This window comes from Sapajus apella, unplaced genomic scaffold, assembly GCF_009761245.1.
Source record: "Sapajus apella isolate SASKATOON/1434 unplaced genomic scaffold, GSC_monkey_1.0 scaffold57, whole genome shotgun sequence".
NCBI lineage: Eukaryota > Metazoa > Chordata > Mammalia > Primates > Cebidae > Sapajus > Sapajus apella.
This window is the reverse complement of record NW_022436997.1, coordinates 11400300-11417102: the sequence shown is the minus strand read 5'-3', so window position 1 is coordinate 11417102 and position 16803 is coordinate 11400300. Positions and strand designations below refer to the sequence as shown.

Below are 16803 nucleotides of genomic sequence, written 5' to 3'. Positions count from 1 at the left end.
CAAGACTCTGTCTCAGAAAAAAACAAAACTGATGTCAACTAATATTAAATGAAGTATTCATGCTATATTGTTAAGTAAAAATATTACAATATGTACCATATGATCCCATGTAAAATATATATTTATGCATTAAAAATACTGAAAATATTTAAACTCAAAGTGCTATACTGGTTATCTCTGGGTGCTGAAGTTGTAGGTGATGTAATTTTTCTCTGGTGTTTTTCTGTGTGTTTTCCAAATTTTTCTATAGTAAATATCTAATACTCTTAGGAGGAAAAGTGAATGGAAGTCCAGGATACTTGAGAAAATATTTTAAAAGGCACTTGCTGGCGGGCACAGTGGCTCACACGTGTAATCCCAATTCTTTGGGAGGCTGAGTTGGGCAGATCACCTGAGGCCAGGAGTTTGAGACCAGCCTGACCAACATGGAGAAACTCTATCTCTACTAAAAATACAAAATTAGCCGGATATAGTGGTGCATGCCTGTAATCCCAGCTACTTGGGAGGCTGAGGTTGCAGTGAGCTGAGATCGCACCACTGCACTCCAGTCTGGGCAACAAGAGTAAAATCTGAAACAACTTGCTTTTCATAGCATCTCTGTTTCTTCCAAGTCTCAGGAAATTAGCTAACTTGTTAATTCCGATCCCTTCATCATTGGTAAAATGACAATGGCAAACATATCCATCTCACACATAGTATATTAAAAAGTCTACAAATTATAAATCCTGGTGCAAAAGCAATTACTTGCCTGAAAGATTTACAGTTCAGAAAAGCAATAGCTTTGAAGTGGAGATCTTTGAAGGTCTTTTATTATTAGAGCTTTTCCATGTATTCTGTAGCCATAAGCAAGTCACCTTCCAACTCTAGACTCTCACTTTAAAGAAGCTGATGTATTCAACATTCCATTTTTTATGAAATGGAAGGGGCACGAATATAAGGTGGATGTCAAAGGAAATTTTTTCTTCTTTCACCACTCTTGGAAGAAAAGTAATTCATGCCTTTCCCTTCTGCTCAGGGCTGTCCTGTTTCTCTTGGTATAGAAGCAGTCTGGGGAGTAATAATGTCTACCTTAAATGAATCTTACACAGATTTTAGAAGATAATGTGCAATTTAGGCAATAACATTGGTTTCCTGCCTTTCCCCACCTTCCTCATTTCCATAGCCTGCGACTAACACATCCAGCTGAAAGGATTGGAAATTTAAAGCAAATCTGACCCTCATCTCTCTCAGCTCATGGAGAACCTGCTGAGGGAAGAAGGAAGTCATGGCAGGTCCACAGGTCTAAGTTTGGTCTTTCTCAGCAACTAGTGTTGAAGATTCCAATCTGGTACATGTGGCCACCTCCTCTTAACAGGACGAGAAAGTCCTCATTCTGATGGACATAGGATGTGTTTATGTTTAAAGATGACCCTTCTTGCTCTCATTCCCATTGTCTTTCAACAACAACTGAATCTCAGATGCCCTCTCACTTTGGTTAACCGCAGCCCCAGAGACTGGCTATTTTAGTTTACTGACATTTTTTGGCCCAGGAAATAGAAACTGAGAACACCAATTCCCTGTCTTCTTCCCACAACCTCTTCCCCATCCTCGTATCATTAGCTCCATGCATGTTGTGTTCCCTATTCCTGAGTGAATAATTTCAAAGCAAACTTTTAAAACTCAAGTTTTATTACATCTTTCATTACATTCTAATAATAAACAGTTGAAGTATACACTCAAAAGTATAAATTTTGAAATTAGTTACCAAAAATTATTTACTAAACAGTTTTACTAAAAATAATAGGATTGGGAAAAATAAACACTAATAGACAGTACTCCAAAATGTTAACGTTTCTATGGACAATGAGATTCAGGGTGGTTTACGCTTTCTCATTTTCTGTATTACCAATATTTAGAATTCACAGTCAGGAGAGAAACCTATTAAATGATATTTAAAACATTAAATCTGATTGTCACCTATAGGAAAAGGCAACTCACTATCCATTTGAAGGATCCCTTTAGACTTCTGATCTACCTCACTTGATAACTGCACAACCTCTAGACACAAAGGGAATGAATTGTCCCCTAAATTTCACCTCCCCTATTAGCCACAACTGCAGTGATATGGTTTGGCTCTGTGTTCCCACACAAATCTCATCTTGAATTGTAATCCCCAGGTGTTGAGGGAGGGACCTGGTGGGAGATGATTGGATCACAGGGGCAGATTTCCCCCTTGCTGTTCTCATGATAGTGAGTGAATTCTCATGAGATCTGTTTTTTTGGTAAGTGCCTGGCATTTCCCCTGCACTCACTCTCTCGCCATCTTGTGAAGAAGATGCCTGCTTCCGCTTCACCTTCAGCCATGATTTAAGTTTCCTGAGGCCTCCCCAGCCCTGCAGAACTGTGAGCCAATTAAACCTCTATTGTTTATAAATTACCCAGTCTGGGGCAGTATCTTTATAGCAATGTGAAAATGGACTAATAGAAGCAGTGATTACAAGTCTTCTTTAGAAATGACACCATCTAGGCCGGGCGCGGTGGCTCAAGCCTGTAATCCCAGCACTTTGGGAGGCCGAGGCGGGTGGATCACGAGGTCAAGAGATCGAGACCATCCTGGTCAACATGGTGAAACCTCGTCTCTACTAAAAATACAAAACATTAGCTGGGCATGGTGGTGCGTGCCTGTAATCCCAGCTACTCAGGAGGCTGAGACAGGAGAATTGCCTGAACCCAGGAGGCGGAGGTTGCGGTGAGCCGAGATCGCGCCATTGCACTCTAGCCTGGGTAACATGAGTGAAACTCCGTCTCAAAAAAAAAAAAAAAAAGAAATGACACCATCTAGAAGGACATCTTAGTAGAGGAATCAAACTTTCTCTTAGATAATTAATTGCCCTCAGCAATTGTGGGTTAATTAAAAATGCCAAAATAAAAATTAGCAGAGAGACTTACAGGCAGAGGTTATAGCACATACAATGAAGATAAGATAGCATCTGGAGACACCCCTTCATCAGGACTCTTCTCTGAAGCAGGAATTAGTTACCATAAAGCCTGGCTCAGAATCCCCATGTGTTTGGTTTCCCTTTTTCTACTTACAATCACAGAGTTGGGGAGCCTATCCTAGACCCAGTGTGACCTATGAGACCCTAAAGTGCTCAGAATTAGTGTGGTGGGAGACTCCGGTGCATCTGATGGGAAAAGGCATGTATGCACACAGGGAAAGAATGCGTATCAGAGGCCCGAGAGACAGTGGGGACTGAAGTATGTCTTATGACTCTGGGACTCAGGAAGTGGGAAGCATAAAGGAACACAGTGATCTGCAGGCATGTATACACATAGGGAAAGAATGCATATCAGAGGCCCAAGAGACAGTGGGGACTAGAGTGTTTGTGTCTCATTACTCTGGGACTCAGGAAGTGGGAAGCATAAAGAAACACAGTGATCTGCCTTCCCAGGCTCCACTATTCCCTGCCCCCTCCCCTCCTTACCAGGCTTGCAGACCCTGAGCTATTATACTTGAGGGCAGTAAATATTTGTTGAATTACTCCCTTAGGTTCCTTTAAAAAAAATAGGTCTATGACAATTTCTGCAGTAGAGTCGTGATGAAGGGGTGTCTCTAGATCCTGTTCTTCTCTTTTCCCCTGCTCTTGCTACCTTCTACCCACCTTTAGGTCTAACTGCGATGTCATCACATCCAGGAAGTCTTTAGTGATTCATAGACCATGTTTAGGTATCTCTGCCATGTACTTTGACAGAATCCTGCATTTTTCCTACCAAAGCATTTATCACACTTTACTGTAATTACTGTTTAGTATATATGCATATCCTATTAGCCCTTAACTCTTGGAGGGCAATGACCATGTTCACCTCAATGCATAGCACATAGCAGGTGCTCAATAAACAAGTAGACCTGCATTGACCTCAGCAGGAAACTCAGGGTTGAGGAGAGAACTGGCAAGGGGGCAGAATGAGGCAGCATTCCTTAGGTACTATTTAACTGCCTCAGATACTATTAAACTAATAGCATAATTCAGTATTTCACAATCTCTGAATCCAACATTTCAGATAGTTGGGTAACTCTCAGCACATGCCTTCACCCGCCAAAATACAAATGCTCTTTCCAGGTACATTTGCCATCTTATAAGATGCTCTTTCAAGATCTGTCCCAATCCTGACACTACTGTGAAGATGCCCAGTGGAAACTGTATCTGAGTTGGCAGAGAGTGGAGTGAAGGGGATACTGATAGGTCTTATCTGGAAATGGGTTAGGCATTTCAAGGAAATATCTACCATTCTTTTTGGAGAAGACCTGGGTAAAGTTTTCTTCCATTCAACATGTCAATAATCATAACAAACATCTTTGTGTGGATGTCCTCTTGGAGTACTGAACTGGGCTGGAAGGACAGAAGTCCTGCTCTCAGGAAACTTCTATTTTCTGTGGAGTCTCACCCCTACAGTGAATTCCTTGCATTTCACAATTGTACAACTCTTACCCACAGAGTTAAACTCTGGTGTGTGTTCTCTGATGCTGCATAAGGCCTGACCTATGCCTAAATGTTTTTCTACATTCACTACATTCATAAGGCTTCTCTCCAGTGTGAATTCTCTGGTGCTGGGTGAGGGCTGAGCTCTGATTAAAGGATTTTCCACATTCATTACATTCATAAGGTTTCTCCCCAGTGTGAATTCTTTGATGTTCAATAAGGATAGAGCTCCTACCAAAAGCCTTACCACACTCAATACATTCATAGCCTTTATCTCCTGTGTGAATTTTCTTATGCTGAATAAGGGCTGAGCTCCGGCTGAAGGCTTTCCCACATTCTCCACATTCATAAGGCTTCTCTCCAGTATGGATTCTCCGGTGCCTGATGAGCTCTGAGCTGCCCCTGAAGGCTTTTCCACATTCACAACATTCATAAGGTTTTTCACCACTATGAATTCTTTGATGTCTAACAAGGTCTGAGCTCAAACTGAAGGCTTTGCCACATTCTTTACATGCATAAGGTCTCTCTCCAGTATGAATTCTCTGATGTCTGATCAGCTTTGAGCTCTGGCAAAAAGCCTTCCCACAGTCAAAGCACTCATAGAGTTTTTCCCCAGTGTGAACTCTCTGTTGTGTAATATCATTTGAATTCATACTGAAACTTCCTTCACTCTCATGAGATTCAAGGACACTGTGTTCTGTGGGGATTCTTTTGTTAAAGGTTGACAGAGTGAAATGTCTTTCCTGAGAAGGAAGCTGACTGATTTTGTTCCCTGCAACATTACCCTTTTGCTTCTTAGAGTTGTCCAGACCTCCCAAAGCTTCTTCAACTATCTGTTCGGAAGGTGTTTCCCCAGGAAGTTTTCCTGGAGATATCATAGCTGCTGAGGCTACACATTCAATAATTTCTTGCTTTGCCATCAACACTTTGCCAGCCACCATCTTGCCGTCTACAAATGTGAATAGAAAGTGCAGGTAGCATTTACTTCCCATGACAGAAGAAAGGAAACTGTTGTAGCAGGAACAGAAAATAAACCTAATGAAATAGATATTTATCTATTAAAAGGACAATTCTGAAAACTAGATTCCCAATCTAGAAATCAGAGAAGTAGCCTGGGGTAGCAAAATACGGCCCCCTCAGAGAGTAATGTAGACAAAGAAATGAATTAGTATTGGAGAAGAGTGACAGTGAACAAGATATTAGTTAGAGGAAATAGTGACAAACAGTAATATTGCTGATAAACCAGGAAGCCAGGAGACAATCCTGGGTTAGAGAAGATGCATTTTTAGATAATGAGATAATGGGGGGAAAAAGTAAAAAGAAATGGTCAGGATAAAGAAAGATATCTAAGAGGCTTAAATCTGTGGTCTCCTAGCAACATCAGAGAGCAGAAGATATGATTAGGAAATACTCTGAGAGTTAGCACTGAACAGAGGTAGGGGGCAGGAACTAGAAAGCATTAAAGCAATTTCAGATTCTGATAGGTTTCAAATGAATCAAATCATTATAAGCAAACAGAATAAGACACAGACCCAGAGAAAAGACATACAGGTTCCTGACTCATTCTTGAGTCAGGTGGGAATTTTTTTTAACATTAAAAATTTTTTTCACTTAAATCATCCATGGATACAAAAGAATCTTATAGTTTTACTTCTTAAAATGTATAAGTGGCCAAAGAAAGGGGTGGAGACAACTCCTTCTTTGAGCATTTATACATAGAAACATGACTGCCCAGAGCCAAATCTTCTGGCTCTCACACAACATGCCCCATCTCTAGTAGTCTCCCATTATGAGTTACTGGAAATCTATCTTGATAACTACAGTAACTCATAATAGGAGGCTACTAGAGATGGAGCATATTATATCAGCCATCTACTGGTTATATCTAGGGATTTCTAGTGACTAGAAATGGCTGATATAACTTGAATTATTTTATTCTGAAAAATTGTTAAGTTGGCCTCATCTTCCCAAAAGTCCTCTAAATGTATATGCATTTTATAGATCAGGAAACAGGCTCAGAGAAGCTAAGTGAGGCCACAGAATTAATAATTGTTGGAGTTAGGATTCAAATAAACATTCTTAACATCAAAGCTTGCAATCTTTATGCTATCTGCCTTCCCAATTGGAAGGATGCAGGGCCATAGTTGCACTGAAATGAAATGTAACTTAAAAATCATTTAAATTTGGCTTTGGAAAAGCATTATATTTTTATATAAAAATGAATACCTATTTCTGATATTGAGTTCACAACATTTCAAACACAACAAAAAAGCATCACAGCTGATACCTGACAAAAGGAGAGGGCTGTCTGGCTTCCCGTTTCCCCATTCCTTACCAGAAATTAAACACAGACAACATCACCTCTAAAATTCATACTGCCCTTAAATTTTAGATAGAAATTTGAATTATTCAGTTTCACTTATTCAAAAAGAAAACATTTATGAAAAAATATGCTTGCATACAATAAAGGCATAAAAATTAAAAGTACCAAATACGTTAAAGTCAGAGACCTGATAACCTAATGATAAATTTTCTAAAAGTAAGAAATAGGTCAAATTATTAAGAGTACCAATTATAGGGTATAAAGTGACAATATAATTGTTAGAACAAAATTAAAGGCAATGAAAATCAGAAAAGCAACGTAACTTATCTTACTTTAAATATATCTTCAAATTCTATAACTATATAAAGTTAAATTATGAGACCAGAGAAAATCTAACCTCAGATGTATACATCAGGAAGACATCAAGATTTTTATTTGTTCAACTATATATTATTATATTAAAAAATCAGAATAGATAGCTAACTAGAGTAATTCTTAGAAAAGACAAATAGAGATTACAATCAGAGGCTGGGTGTGGTGGCTCACACCTGTAATCCCAGCACTTTTGGAGGCTGAGCCAGGCAGATCACTTGAGGCCAGAGGAGTCCAAGATCAACCTGGCCAATTAGCAAAACCCTGTCTCTACTAAAAATAGAAAAATTAGCTAGGCATGGTGGTGCATGCCTATATTCCCAGCTGCTCAGGTGGCTGAGGCACAAGATTCACTTGAACCTGGGATGTGCAGGTTGCAGTGAGCCAAGATCATGCCACTGCATAGCAGAAAGATACTGTCTCAAAAACAAAGAAAAAGAAAGATTACAATAAGAAATGGTCACTTGATTATTTAGAAATACTGGCATAGTGATAACCCAATGAATCCAATTAATATCTCCCAAGAATGAAAACGGATTCATAATCAGGCCCAAGTCTGGAGGCTGGAGGGTGGGGTACAAATGTATAGAAGGCTCTTTGGAGAAGAAATAAATTACAGGTTTCTCTGTTAGAAGAGCTCTTCTGTTTTTGTTTGTTTGTTTTTAACAGAGTCTTACCCTGTCACTCAGGCTGGAATTTAGGGTACAATTATAAGACACTGCAGCCTTGAAATCCTGGACTCAAGAGATCCTCCCCCATCAGACTGCCCAGTAACTAGGAGTACAGGTGCACATCATTCCACCCAGTTAATTTTTTAAATTTTTTGTAGACATGGGGTCTTGCCAGGTTGCCCAGACTGGTCTTGAACTGCTGGGCTCAAGCAATCCTCCTGGCTCAGCCTCCCAAAGTGCTGGGACTACAGGCATGAGCCACCACACCCAGCTAGCTATTCTCTTTAACACACCTCCTGTTACTCCCACTTGTTCTCTGGGGTGGCTCCTCAGTGAGTTTTGCCAGCTCAGCACTTCAGTGAGCAATTCCATCCTGTTTGGTTTAAAATCCTTTTAATTAGGGTTGTGGTCTTCAATTGCACATTGAGGAGTATGCTTTTAGCCTTAATGCTATGTCAGTGATGCCACTGCTCACCTAGTTCCCCTTTACCAATATGATGTCTCCTTCCCTCAGCCACTGTGAATTTTGGCTTCCTATGATCTGAATGTCTCTGTCTCCCAAAAATTCATATGTTGAAGTCCTAACCCCCAAGGTGATGGTATTAGGGAGTATGGCTTTTTGGAAGGTGACTAGGTCTTGAGGGCTTAATGCCCATTTTATAAGGGCCTAGGGTGCTCATTTGCCCCTTACACCATGTGAGGACACATGAAAAGGTGTCATCAATAAGAAAGTGGGACCTCACCAAATACCAAATCTGCTAGCACCTTGAACTTCTCAGCCTCCAGAACTGTAAGAAGTAAATCTGTGTTGTTTACAAGCCATTTGGTTGATGGCATTTTGTTATAGCAATTCTAACAGATTAAAACAGCTCCTAACTACACAGAAGTGCCTCCTTCTGTAGAGTTACCCTGGCTGATGACAGCCACTTGGCCCAGGAAGTACCTTCCTCCCTCATTGCCCCATCTCTGCCTCAAGAAGAGACAATTCTGCAGTGCAATTATGCTTCAGAGGCCCATGAAACACTCCAAGGATTAGACCAAGGCTGATTGTAACTGAGACCACATCACGGCTTGCTCTTTTCCCTTCCTAATCCTGCTTCTCTCCCTCCATTACAGATTTTTCCTGAAGAACACATCCTCAATAAATCACCTGCACCCAAATCTCCATCTCAGGCTCTACTTCTGGCAAGGCAAACTATAAAGCTAGTGAAACACCTACAAGAAACTTATAATTCAAGTTTGTAAAAATGGCATGATGACTCTTACAATCATAACACAGTGGGCCCCTCCAGCAACTTAAACCTCATGACCTAGGTGAAAGCTGTAAAAGGATCCACATTAAATCTTCAGAGGCAGGGCTGACTAGGACTTTAAGACTGAAAAGAGACTAGCATAAGGGAGACTTAAGAGGAACCCAGTCAAGGCCATTCATGACCATGGGACCAGGCATAAACGGAGAATGAGTAAACCTTGTTTAGGCCAAGGACATTGGAAAGATAGAACCACTATTACTGATAAGCTGACTAAATCAATAATATACTGCCACTATGAAGTAGTAAACAAATAAAAAGTTATGGCCGGGCGCGGTGGCTCACGCCTGTAATCCCAGCACTTTGGGAGGCCGAGGCGGGTGGATCACGAGGTCAAGAGATCGAGACCATCCTGGTCAACATGGTGAAACCCCGTCTCTACTAAAAATACAAAAAAAATTAGCTGGGCATGGTGGCGCGTGCCTGTAATCCCAGCTACTCAGGAGGCTGAGGCAGGAGAATTGCCTGAACCCAGGAGGCGGAGGTTGTGGTGAGCCGAGATCGCGCCATTGCACTCCAGCCTGGGTAACATGAGCGAAACTCCGTCTCAAAAAAAAAAAAAAAAAAAAAGTTATAAAATGTAACAGATAAGGGTTGGGGGGGGTGAATATATTTTAAATCAGTCAGATCCTCATTACAGTATTTTATTTTGTCTTGATCCCCAAACCTCAAATGAATGTGGAGAAACTGAAGCATGTCCAGAGAAAAGCGGCAAGATATCCCGACAGACAGAACACAAATGGAATCAGAGGGAGTGAGAGACTTAGTTAAAACAAGATCAAAGTGCCATGTACTCACTCCATTCAAGTATAAATTGTGTTTTATGAGGACTCTGTAAACAAACAAAAGAAAGTGGATTCTTAATAAATTAAAGCTGGGAGTATTTCATATGGACACAAGAAAGAACTTTAATACAGTATGTTTGCTAGGGCTTCCATAACAAAATACCATAAAATGGGTGGTAAATAACATAAATCTCTTTTCTCACAATTCTAGAGGCTAGAGGTCCAAGATCAAGGTGTCAGCAGGTTTGGTTTCTTCTGAGGCCAATCTCTCTCCTTGGCTTGCAGATGATGGCCACTTTTTTTTTTGGTTTTTGGTTTTTGGTTTTGAGAAGTCTCACTCTGTCACTCAGGCTGGAATGCAGTGGTGTAATCTTGGCTCACTGCAACCTCCATTTTCTGGGCTCAGGTGATCCTCCTGTCTCAGCCTCCCAAGTAGCTGGGACTATAGGCATGGACCACCACGCCCGGCTAATTTTTGTATTTTTAGTAAAGATGAGGTTTCACAGTGGTCTCGAACTCTTGACCTCAAGTGATCTGCCTGCCTCAACCTCCCAAAGTGCTGGGATTACAAGCATGAGCCACTGCACCCGGCCACAGATGGCCACTTTCTTTCTAGGTCCCACAAGATCAACCCTTGGTCTGTGTTGTGCCCTAATCTTTTCTTTTAAGGACATCAATTATTTTGGATTAAGCCCACCCTAATGATCTCATTTTAACCTTTATAAAGGTCCTATGTCTAAAAAAATACAGTCATACTCTAAGGTTCTGGGTGGGGGTTAGAGCTTCAATATACAAATTTTGGAGGGACACAACTCATCCTGTAATAGCAATATGAAAAAGTCCAAGAGGCACTTAAGAAATTACCACAGTCTCTGTTCCTCAAGATCTTAAAAAAAGAAAGTAGAAATAATCTATCTAAATGATTTCAACATTTACCTGATTTAAGACAGGGGACTTAAGGAGATGAATTTTCTTTTCTTTAAATTTAAGTTCCAGGATACATGTGCAGGATGTGCAGGTTTGTCACATAGGTAAACCATGGTGGTTTGCTGCACCTATCAAGCCCCACATGTATTAGCTATTTATCCTGATGCTTTCTCTCTGACCCCCATTGGCCCAGTGTGTGTTGATCTCCTCCCTGTTTCCATGTTCTCTCACTGTTCAGCGCCCACTTATAAGTGAGAACATGTGGTGTATGGTTTTCTGTTCCTGTGTTAGTTTCCTGAGGATAATGGCTTCAAGCTCCATCTATGTCCCTGCAAAGGACGTGATCTCATTCTTGTTTATTGCTGCATAGTATTCCATGGTGTATATATACCACATTTTCTTTATCCAGTCTATCATTGATGGGCATTTGGGTTGATTCCATGTCTTTGCTATTGTGAATAGTGCTGCAATGAACATATGCATGCATATATCTTTATAATAGGATAATTTATATTCCTTTGAATGTATATATCCAGTAATGGATCAAATGGTATTTCTGGATCAAATGGTATTTCTGGTTCTAGGTCTTTGAGGAATTGCCACATTGTTTTCCACAATTATTGAACTAATTTACATTCCTACCAACACTGTAAAAGTGTTCCTACCTCTCCACAGCATTGCAAGCATCTGCTGTTTTTTGACTTTTTAATAATCGCCGTTCTGAGTGCCGTGAGATTGTTTCTCATTGTGGTCTTGATTTGCATTTCTCTAATGATCAGTGATGTTGAGCTATTTTTCATGTTTCTTGGTGCATAAATGTCTTCTTTTGAGAAGTCTCTATTCATAATGTCCTTTGCCCACTTTTTAATGGGGTTGTTTGGTTTTGTCTTGTACATCTGTTTAAGTTTCTTGTAGATCCTGGATATTAGACCTTTGTTACATAGATTGCAAAAATGTTTTCCCATTCTGTAGGTTATCTGTTCACTCTGATAATAGTTTCTTTTGCTGTGCAGAAGCTCTTTAGTATAATTACATCCCATTTGTCAATTTTTGCTTCTGTTACAATTGTTTTTGACATTTTTGTCATGAAATCTTTGCCCATGCCTACGCCCTGAATGGTATTACCTAGATTTTCCTCTAGGGATTTTATAGGTTTGGTTTTATATTTAAGTCTTTAGTCCATCTTGAGTTAATTTTTGTATAAGGTGTAAAGGAGGGATCAGTTTAAATTTTCTGTGTATGGCTAGCCAGTTTTCCTATCACCACTTATTAAATAGGGAATCCTTTCCCCAATGCTTTTGTCAGGTTTGTGAAATATCCGCTGGTTGTAGATGTGCAGTCTTATTTCTCAGATCTCTACTCTGTTCTATTGGTCTGTGTCTGTTTTTGTACCAGTACCATGCTGTTTGGGTTATGGTAGCCTCATAATACAGATTGAGGCAGGTGGCATAATGCCTCCAGCTTTGTTCTTTTGCTTAGGATTGTCTTAGCTATAAGGGTTGTTTTTTGGTTCCATATAGATTTTAAAGTAGGGTTTTTTTTTTTCCAATTCTGTGAAGAATGTTAATGGTAGTTTAATGGGAATAGCATTGAATCTACAAATTACTTTGGGCAGTATGGCCATTTTCATGATATGATTCTTCCTAACCATGAGTATGGAATGTTTCTCCACTTGTTGATGTCCTCTCTGAATTCCTTGAGCAGCAGTTTGTAGTCTTCCTTGAAGAGTCCCTTCACTTCCCTTGTTAGCTGTATTCCTAGGTATTTTATTCTCTTTGTAGCAATTGTGATTGGGAGTTAATCATGATTTGGCTCTCTACTTGTCTACTGTTGTACAAGTGTGCAGTATAGGCATAGAGATATAAGAATCTCTGTATATAGAAATGATTGTGATTTCTGTACATTGATTTTGTATCCTGAGACTTTGCTGCAGTTGCTTATTGGCTTAAGAAGCTTTGGGGCTGAGACAATGTGGTTTTCTAGACATAGAATCATGCTATCTGCAAAGAGAAACAGTTTGACTTCCTCCTTTGCCTCTTTTAAGATGAATTTTCAAAGCCCATTTTAACGTAGCACCTGCTTGGTTCCAAAGATACTTAAGAAGGCCTGCTTGACTAATGATAGTATCAGGGTATGATCCCTAGGGAAGGTTGGGAGGGAGTTTCCCAGAAGAATTCAGTGAATGGATGATAAGGATTCCTTTGGTGAACTGCTGAGGTCCAGCATCGGGCCCTTGGGCTTATGTCCACATATACCTAATTTTATCATCATACAAAAAATAGATTTATCTTTTGGGATAGATGCTCATTAACCAAGCCCATGAAACTCAATAATAAAACCAGAATGAGAATTAATGAGTAATATAACAATCACATGGACCACACTGAATGAATGCATTTTCTTATTATACCTAAGCTTCATGGGAAGTTAACAAAATTGCTTGGTGAAGACGAAATCAGAAGTGTAGTCAGATGTAACAAAAGATTAATAAGAACAAGCTAATAGGCCTAATTTATCTGCTGCCAATAAGGATAATTTTGCCAATAACATAAAGTCTTTTCAGTTCTAATCCTTGGCATCTGTGACAGCTATCAATTTATTGCCTCAGTTTCAAATCTACACTTCATTGCCCTGTATGTGATAGTGGAACATTTGCCAGATGGCATGATGTGAGCTTATCAATGGAGGGGGTTGCAGAGGAACTGGAAAAAAGGGCTTTTCTTCCTGGTTCTGGCATGTTCTTTGTGTTTGTTTCTATAGCATATGGGACACCTAGCAGTGGACACCCCAATGATTTCCAAAGACACTATCCCTATGGGTAGCTTCCCAGCGAGTTCTATACCAGGTCATCTCCCCATGAGGAGCTTCTAGCACCCCAGAGTGTGGCTCCTCAATGAGTTCTGCTAGCTCAGCACTGCAGTGGCATCTCCATCCACTGGACTATAGTGTGCCCTCTCCAGCAAGGCCTGGATCTCAGCCCTGGCAGGGAAGGGGAAGTTGTGACACCCTCCTGCAGATTTGTTCCTACCTTGTATGTTCTGCTTCAGCCCTAGAGACACTCTATATCTATTATTCCTATATTCTTTGGAATTTGACTTTCTAACACTTAGCAGTTAATAATTCTTAATATTAAACTTTCCCTGTTCAAGTGATTATATGGTTTCTATTACTGATACAGTATTCATGTCCATCTTAGGGACTGCCTTGCCAATGAAACCAAAATTAAATAACAGAATATTGATCTTTGAATATTATGGATATTTAGCCAGGCATGGTGGTGTACAACTGTAGTCCTAGCTATTCTAGAGGCTGAGGCAGGAGGATCACTTGAACCCAGGGCTTCAAGGCTGCTGCTGCAGTGAGCTGTGGTTGTACCAGTGTACTCCAGCCTGAGTGATACAGTGAGACCCCATCACAAAAAGAAAAAAAAAAAAAAAAAAAAGGAGAGAAAAAAATAATTATGGGTATTATAGAACTTTACTAAAGACTTTAATTCTTAACCCAAAGTTATAAATGATACTTGAATTTCAGATTCTAAACATAGACAAAGGAAGAATATTTCTAGGCAAAGAAGCCTTTCCACAACACTTGGTGATAACCACAAGTGGCTGTCATTAAGAATGAACCATGCCACAGATGACAGTTCTCACCTCCATCCTCAACCCCAAATAGACTGGGGCTTCTCACCTCTCTCCTGGAAAGCCTCAGGCTCCTGAGTCTCACTCTTGCACTGGTTCTGTAAGGGCTTCAGCGGGCTATTCAGAGATTTCAGTGCTCCTGTGGATGTCATTTCCTGCCAGACCATTTCTTGGCCATGAGCTGTGTCCTAGGAGTAATCAAGTACCAGCATTATCATTCTGAGGATACACAAGTAGAAAACTCCTAGAGCAACAGGGCAGCATAAGAAGAATCAAAAACTCATTCAAATGATTACAGAAAAAAAAATAGGACTTAAGAGTCCTAGTGACTTGAACCCAATGAGTGAATAATTAATAACCCAAAAAAAAGAAAACGTGTAATTTTCTGAGAGCTGAGTCAACGCCCCAGTCACAATGGATTCCCCATTACTTAACAATAGATCAAACAAACAAAAATATCTACCTCTTACCTGTTGCCTTGGCTCATCGAGTTCTTTTTCCAACTCCTCCAGCATAGTCACGGCTTCCTCTCCATTCTCTGGCCGATGCTCTCGCACCCAAGCTTTCAGCTCCTCAGGAAGGATGGTCAGGAACTGCTCCAGCACGAGAAACTCCAGGATCTGCTCCTTGGAGTGCACCTCTGGCCTCAACCACTGACAGCAAAGGTCTCGGAGCCGGCTCAGAGCTTCCCGAGGGCCAGTGGAGTCAGAGTAACTAAATTGCCTGAACTGCTGCCGTAATACCTCTTGGCTCCAGGAGTTTCCCTGAAGGCCAAAGTCCTGGCCCCAAACATAATTTTCTTCTTCAACCTTGACAACTATAAGTCCTTCCTGTTCTTCTGGGGCACGGTAAGCCAAGACTGTGGCCTCTCCTGACATTCTGGGCAGAGATAGTCTGAAAAGCCTGACCAGGTGAGGCAGGGAGGAGATAGAGATTTGCGTCTGAGAGATTCCTTCAGAATTCCAACTCTTCAGGATGCTCCTGAGGGTGAACAATGCTCCTGTAACACAGGGAAAATATGCACTTGGAATATAAATACAAGTTTTTGAAGGTCAGTTGCCAGGAAGCATAGCACTGTACAGAAAACTAACAGGGGGCTTCCACATAAATGATATACTTATAGATGATTCAGGATTTTTTCAGGATGTGAAAGAGAAAGTGTGAGTATGGCCAAAATCAATTTGACCTTTAGTAATACTGTTAGGAACAACATTAGGGATGATAAAATAGTGCTTGTAGATTATAGAACACAAGAAAAACACTACAGTATATGATTACATCTCAGAAATAACCACCATTTTATTAAGCACTGGCTGGATACTTAACATAAATTTTATATGCTTTTCCTAACTCTATAAGACAATCAAAATTATGCCCATTTTCCTAACAGGGCTACTGAAAGTCATAAGCTGACCAAAGACACACAGCCAGTGAGCAGCAGAACTGGGCTGCAACCAAAGTCTTTAGCTATTTCTATTAGTTATGGGGTATCCCAAAAGAAGGGAACTCACACTTAATAACCACCTACTATGGACCAGGCACTTTACAAATACTGTTTTACTGGAGCTTAAGAATAACATCATAAGGTGTTATCATCTCAATTTTACAAATGAGGAAACTAAGTTTCCCAAAAGCCAAGTAATTTGTCCAAGCCTACAAACTGGTAAATAGCAAAGTCGAGATATAAACCCAGGTTGCTCAACTCTACAACACTTGCTCTTTTTATTTATTTTTATTACAGAATGGGTTGATGTCCAGGACAATCTTGGTGGATACTAAATTAGAAATGATGGTGAAATGTCAGGAAGGGACCATGGAGAATGGGCAAGGTCAAGGTACAAACAAGGAAAAAATATTCTTGAGTCACAAGGTTCTGAAACAGCACAAAGAAAAATGGATTTTTTCAACAAATACTTGAGCATTTACTGTGTGCTACGCAGTGTATTAAAGAGAAGTCTCAGAATTAAAATATCTGTCCCAAATGACTCTTAGTGTAGTATTGGAAAGCAACAGGTAAACACAGTGATAAATCCAAGGACAGAGGTAAGTAGTCAAGGTAGCAGAAGGGAAAGATGGCTGACCAAGACCAAGGAGAGAGGGATGGGAAGAGCCAGAAAGAGCTGCCTGGAGACATCTCAGCAGAGTCTGGTAAGAGTGAGCTAAGTGAGATGGAGAGGAAGGTCACTCAGGCAAAGAGAACAGTAGGTATGAGAGAATGTGGCCCACTGAGAAAACTGAAGGTAGTCTGGGGAGACCAGACTAATTGGTTGTTATTTCTGACTATGGCTCAAAATCAGCCATGAAACATAAACCCCAA

At 40.4% G+C, this 16803-nt stretch overlaps 1 protein-coding gene across 4 annotated transcripts in view; it reads right to left on the bottom strand.

The window, feature by feature from the left end:
- Positions 1-2822: 2822 nt before the first annotated feature.
- ZSCAN30 (zinc finger and SCAN domain containing 30) overlaps positions 2823-16803 on the bottom strand; it is a 36688-nt gene continuing 22707 nt past the window's right edge. For all 4 annotated transcript variants that reach the window (XM_032245326.1, XM_032245329.1, XM_032245327.1 and 1 more), the window contains exons 2-4: positions 14957-15467; positions 14536-14674; positions 2823-5409 (exon numbers count right to left, since the gene is read on the bottom strand). In XM_032245326.1, coding sequence (XP_032101217.1) covers positions 4478-5409; positions 14536-14674; positions 14957-15364 — 1479 coding nt within the window. In that variant the 5' untranslated portion in view covers positions 15365-15467 and the 3' untranslated portion in view covers positions 2823-4477. The remainder of the gene's footprint in view (positions 5410-14535; positions 14675-14956; positions 15468-16803) is intronic.